Here is a 6000-nt window from a genome sequence, read left to right as displayed (position 1 = left end):
TTTGTCTTTGTGTCTATGGTGTATAATGATGTGATTGTGATGCTGTATTTCTGAGTGTTTTATGTGTTGCAGAACAGGAAACTGCTGTAAAACAGCAATTATGCTGAGTCAGGTTTTATTTTTAGTAATGTTTTCCTGTTAAATCAATACATCAAATCAAATCAAATCATTCTGTCAAGGTCAAAGCTCATCTATTACTGTACCAAGTTGTAGCTCAGTGGATGTAAATTTGGCTGAGCTATAGCCATTGTTGTGTTTTTTGGGGGGGTGAGTTGACCATGCTGAATTGAATTGAGGCTAATAGCTGGAGATGCCAACTCGGTCATTACTTTCAACTGAGTGATTCATGACATTTTGCTAACTGCGCAGACAGATGGGTAAAAATTTTTTTTTCGTGGTGGGCATCAATGAGAGCTGACTCCTGACACACATAAATTTAACAAAGTGTTCACATTATAATCAACAATAAGAGATCTTTAGGTTAATACTTGGAGTTATTCTGTAATGTCTGAACTTTGCTGCTGTAGTCAGGTAGGAGTCTTTGAGGCTGGAGTTTGATTGCAAAATTATTGTTCCTGTTGTTTTTTTGTTTCCCCAGATGACTGCTGCCTAGAAACACAATATCTTGTTCTCATAAAACTTTGATGGCAAAGACAGGAAAACACATACCTGCTTATGTATTGCTGTCTAATATAATAAGTCCACCACAGTGCCTTCAGAAATCACCCTGGAGTTCATTCTCCGACACAAAGTCTTATTATGTGGGCTTCAAATACAGTGGATTTTATTAGACTGCACGCTTCCTTATTGTCTTGTAAATATATGTGTTTTCTACCTCAGAGCGTTCAGTTTGACGTCAGGCCTGGTGTGTGTGTGTCAGGGGCCTCTCCGGAGAGCGTGTCTCGTCTTCTGGGGGAGTTGGCACAGTATGGCACCTACTACCTGAGGCTGGGCTGCTTTTCTCTGCAGAGTGCTGACAAGAAGGGCCTAGTCTTCCAGGTATGTTGGTATAATCATCATTAATTAATACCACTGGGACCACACGCTTTCCTCCACTTGTTTTCCTCTCCTGAACAGTTGCTACCAGTGTTGTGTTCATCAATTTAGAAAGTTTTAATCATGCCTTAAGGGGAAATTTGAAAAGAGTAGGCACAAATAAACATAAACAATTTATTTCTGACAAAACCATCAAAAATGTTTTTTCAAAAATCAAAGTCATCCTCTAATATAAATAGAAATGGGTCAATATTATTTATTAAAAGAAAAAAACAAAGAAATCTCAAGTGTAGCCATCTATGCATACAAATCATAGATACATATTTTTGTTGGTTTGATATCCACATAGATAAAATCATCTAAAATTTTAATTTTTTATTTTTCAAGGCATTCACTGGAGGTCTGAGGAAGTATCTGCATTACTACCGGGCATGTGTTCTCAGCACCCCGCCTACTCTCAGCCTGCTGACAATCAGCTTCCTCTTCCGCAAAGTCGGACGCCAGCTTAGGTGAGGTCAAGCCACTGTTTCTATTTTAATGCTTCGTGTTCGTTATGCATTTCAGCCTTTGATCTTTTAGGTCAGACAGTTCAAACATGTTCTAATAGACAGAGCCATGATGCAGACATCTTCAGATCAAACCATCCCTCCCACCCGCCCCTTTTGTCCTCTTTGAACTTAAGGTACCTGTCAGAGTTGTGCTGTGTCGACGGGCCTTCGGGTGCAGGCAAAGCCACCTTCCCTGTGGTGAGTGCTTTTTTTATCTGCGGAGTGCAATTAGTCACCGATCATGACTGTATTTAACCTTCCACATGAGACGTCAGCCTTGTGCCATGTGGCCTCTCCTCAGGGGGTTAAACTGTTGTCCTACCTGTATAACGAAGCTCAGAACAACTGCAGCAATGAGAACTATCCCGTCCTTCTGTCCCTGTTGAAGAGCAGCTGCGAGCCGTACACACGGTCAGTCACTGTTTAAATTAAAAACCTAGCATTCCATCAGGAATGGTATTGCCTGCTACCATTCATGCCAGAGCTGTAAGAACATCTTTTGTTGAGAAAGGACATGGTTGTAGCCATTTTCATCCAACATTGTGCATAACATCGTTTGCAATCTCGTGATACAGTATCCTAAGATGTTAAACTTGAAGGGCGTGTTATCAATGCCTCTCAACTACTTCAGCCTAAAACCTGTAAAATTGACTGAGTCATAGCAATGGCTAAAGTCAGTTAGTAGTGGCAGCCATCTTTATTTGAGTTATCTCCAAAAGTTAGTCAGTTGTTCATTAAAATTCATCCGTTGAAGAAATTTATTGGGGTTGTTCACTACTGACTTTTAAAGACACTACACATTGGATAGTCTTTTATTAGGTGAAAAGTAATATATTTTTATACTATGGTTATTTCTGATTTAATTGATTATATGTGCAGACTGGGTTTTGGTCAGGGTGTTCAGGGTCTCGCTCAGGAGGCTTTTAGTTAGATACATATATGATTTAAAACAACACATATAAGAATCATGATTAAACATTAGCGTGAGGAATAATGTCTGACATCTTGACTCCATATAGAAATAGCCTGCCCCTTTATCATATGTCATGAGGCGGGGTCAGGATGCAAAAAAAATTGTTTACTGGATGTGGTTTTCCTGGTTCTGGTCACTGTTTAGCTAATGTCTTTCTTAGGCAGATTAAACTAAAACTAATCAGGCCACAGCTGTGTCCGGATGGTTTTGTATGGCTCACTAAAACATTCACATGTCATTATTATTAACTGGTGTTAGATCTGAACAGGTAACGGGTAAAGAACATTGCTTATTTTTTAACACAGTGGTTCACGAGATTTTTAGCTAACAGACAAACTAAGCAACACATACATACATAATTGTGTCCTAGTACTAATACTGATATCTGTATCAGATCCAATATCAGCATTTAGTACTTGTACTGTATGCCTCGATACCTGGGACAAGTATTGATGTGTTTCTATAAGGAAGGAGAGCCCTCTTGTTCTAAAATAATAGAAAAGTATTTTGAAAGTTATTGTGTAATGTTGAAGTTCTAACATAGTAAGTACTTCCGTTTGGGTCCTCTGTATTGGCGAGTACCCAAACTGATGTACTCGTACTCATACTTGGGTTGAGAAAATCTAGTAACAGGACCTGATACACACATGCAGACATGGGCAAAACATTATTGTCTGCCATTTTGCTGGCAATAACTATTAAAGTTGGAGTGTGTCAGCACTTTTCCTGACTGTTTAATCTTTGCTTCGTTTAGGTTTGTGTCTGACTGGGTCTACAGCGGTGTGTTCCGAGATGTTTATGGAGAATTTATGATTCAAGTCAATGAGGAATACCTCAGCTTCAGGGGTATGGCACCACACACACACGAACAAAATGCATCACTGAAATACGTCAGTCAGCAGGTTCTGGAGATGAAAAGGCTTCTAGACAGACAGTCTAGCAGGAGGGAAAATAGCACAAATAAATTTCATTTCAGCTCTTATTGCATAGTTGAGTTTGTTCTTGTGTCTACAAAGGATGCCATGATGTTATTGGATAATAATCAGTGGGAAACCGAATCAGCTTCCTCAGCTTTAGGGACTACACAAACCTCCACTCAGTAAGCCACAGAGACAAACACAAATTATTTCCTTTTGTTCTTTTTGTCTGGTGCACCGCTTGGATCCAAACACAGAAATGCTTCAGAAACATAGTTCTTTTATATATTGCACTTGACAAATTTGGACTAGCTCAAGTGAATTCGTTTTGTCCAATTAATGGCTCAATTCCATGAGAAGAGAGGGGCAAAGTTAAGACAGGAAGAGATGAAGGCTGAAAAATCCATCTGTAATTTGAAGGAACTGGCTGTCTGGCTTTGTACTGCACCATTATTTTTCTGCACTCAAGTTGTTTTTAGTGCTATATGCCTCTCTTCACATCTGCAGTGAGTTTTAACTCAACACATCAATGGTGAACATATAATATCTGTCTGAAAAGAACAGTTAAGTCTTCTTTTAACAGTTATTTCCACTGTCAAACCAACGATTAACAGTTTGTTGGGTGTAGAAAAATGTCAGTGTCAATTTATTTGTATAGCACATTAAAAAAAGAACAGAGTTGATCAAAGTGCTGTACAGTTCAGTCAATGAATGAAGGTCATTAAGTGAACAAACAAAGTAAAATACAGGAACACAAAACAAAAAAGGTAGAAAAGGAAACTAATTAAACCTCCATTAGTTAAGCTGGAAATAAAGTGATAAATTTCACTTTTAAGGAACAAAAGGAATTAAATTGTTTTAAGTGAGGAAACTGGTTCATTATTTTCTCATAATTAATTTGCAGAAAGATTAAGAAAATAATACGACTTCTTTTTTTTTTATAAACAAAGAACTGCATTCATTAAAGCTCACTCCCTGAATGTACAAGCTGTAGCCTTTTAATTTTGACAGTGGCTTGTAAATATAGTGTGGCATGAATCATTGTTGCCTGTCCAAATGTTGTATGTCATGCAACATCCCTTTCAAGGTCAGGCCATCATGTCTGCTTTGTCTGGCTAACAGTTTCATTTGCTCATCGGCCACACCTCATCAATTCCAGCAGCGAGCCTCCACAGTGCGCGCTTCTGCCTTTTTGGAGGACACACAAATGTCATTGTTCCCTTCGAACTCCGTCGGCCAAGGAAGCAATCAGCAGCAAAGCTTTCTTGGCAAGCCGCAGGCTTTCTGTAAAGCGCTCTGGAAGCTTGTGAATTCATGTTCTCTTATGCTCTTTGCTCATGATCATTGCGCTAAGTGCTAACAGTTTCCTAGAGTTAATTCAAGCAGTCAGAGTTTTGCCATGCCCTGCAAGTCATACTAATAGGGAAAAGTTTCAGCATGGACTCGGTCTTACTCCTCCAGGACCAGTTTTAGGTTTTTCAGTCGTAGGATCGATGTTCTGTACTTCAGAATAAAAATGAACCAGAACTTCATTTGCTCAAATTTAAAGGACCTCATAGGGCTGGGCATTGAAACAATAACAATACATATCGCAGTAGACATGTGATCATTATCAATGGAAAGTAAGCAATCCAAGCCAGAACTGTACGGCACTCAGGGATGTAGGCAGAGGAAAGGCTTAAACCGCTCCACCTCTCAAAGCCCAGCTAAGCAAAGTTGGTGGCATCAACTAACTCACTCAGTTTTTAGTAAGCTAGCATCAACCTGTTAACATCTACAGTAGCTGTTTCATGTTTCACCACCATGTCTCATACATTTAAATTTAAAAAAAGAATGATGTCTAGTGAAAGGAGAAAATAAGTGCAACAACTCAAGAGGAAATTGTGGATAGAAGAGGAAAGGGCACGTCAACAGTTTGGCTGTATTAATCAGTCTTTTTTCTCCTGGTCCTTATTTCAAATAGAACAAAAAAAAAATGTATCAATAATTATCGACTGATATGAAATGCTTACGTCATGAAACATTTTTCAGCCATATCGCCCAGCCCTAGAACCACATGTATTACTCACATTTGAATTTCTGCAGACAAAAACTTCTGGGTCCAAGGCTACACTCTGATCTCAAAGGACGTGGAGGACTGTGTGCCCATCTTCCTGAGACACATTGCCAACGATGTGTACGTCTGTGGAAAAACCATCAACCTCCTCAAAATCTGCTGCCCACAGGTATGTTTCGCACATTTGACACCGTTCATGCAAATGTGGGGGAATGATAAATGAGTACACTTGACTGATGAGTAGAAATACTAGTACATTTCATGATGGACGTTTGGAAATTATTCAGTGCAAGGAGAAGTTCTAAGTGCTTTTAGCAGCGAATACATTAAGTATAGAAGATAATCAATAGCAGTCAGTGTATCTACTGTTCCTTGCTTCTATCTGAAATAGTTGTATTTATTTGAGGGAATAGTTTTACTTTACGTACTTACCTTTCCAGATGTTGGCTTTTGTTGATTTTCTGAGTTCTTACCTTGGTGCTGTATGTTCTGATATTTGGTTTTCTAAGA

General features: G+C 38.9%; 1 protein-coding gene across 1 annotated transcript in view; it reads left to right on the top strand.

Moving 5' to 3' along the window:
- tubgcp6 (tubulin gamma complex component 6) overlaps nucleotides 1–6000 on the top strand; it is a 36912-nt gene that overhangs the window by 7146 nt on the left and 23766 nt on the right. The window contains exons 5-10 of the mRNA XM_014021270.1: nucleotides 841–999; nucleotides 1384–1505; nucleotides 1679–1742; nucleotides 1846–1955; nucleotides 3272–3363; nucleotides 5520–5659. Coding sequence (XP_013876724.1) covers nucleotides 841–999; nucleotides 1384–1505; nucleotides 1679–1742; nucleotides 1846–1955; nucleotides 3272–3363; nucleotides 5520–5659 — 687 coding nt within the window. The remainder of the gene's footprint in view (nucleotides 1–840; nucleotides 1000–1383; nucleotides 1506–1678; nucleotides 1743–1845; nucleotides 1956–3271; nucleotides 3364–5519; nucleotides 5660–6000) is intronic.

Source organism: Austrofundulus limnaeus, unplaced genomic scaffold (assembly GCF_001266775.1).
Source record: "Austrofundulus limnaeus strain Quisiro unplaced genomic scaffold, Austrofundulus_limnaeus-1.0 Scaffold285, whole genome shotgun sequence".
In the NCBI taxonomy this organism is placed as follows: Eukaryota; Metazoa; Chordata; class Actinopteri; order Cyprinodontiformes; family Rivulidae; genus Austrofundulus; species Austrofundulus limnaeus.
Note: the sequence above shows the minus strand (reverse complement) of the source record. Positions and strands in the feature narration are given on the sequence as shown.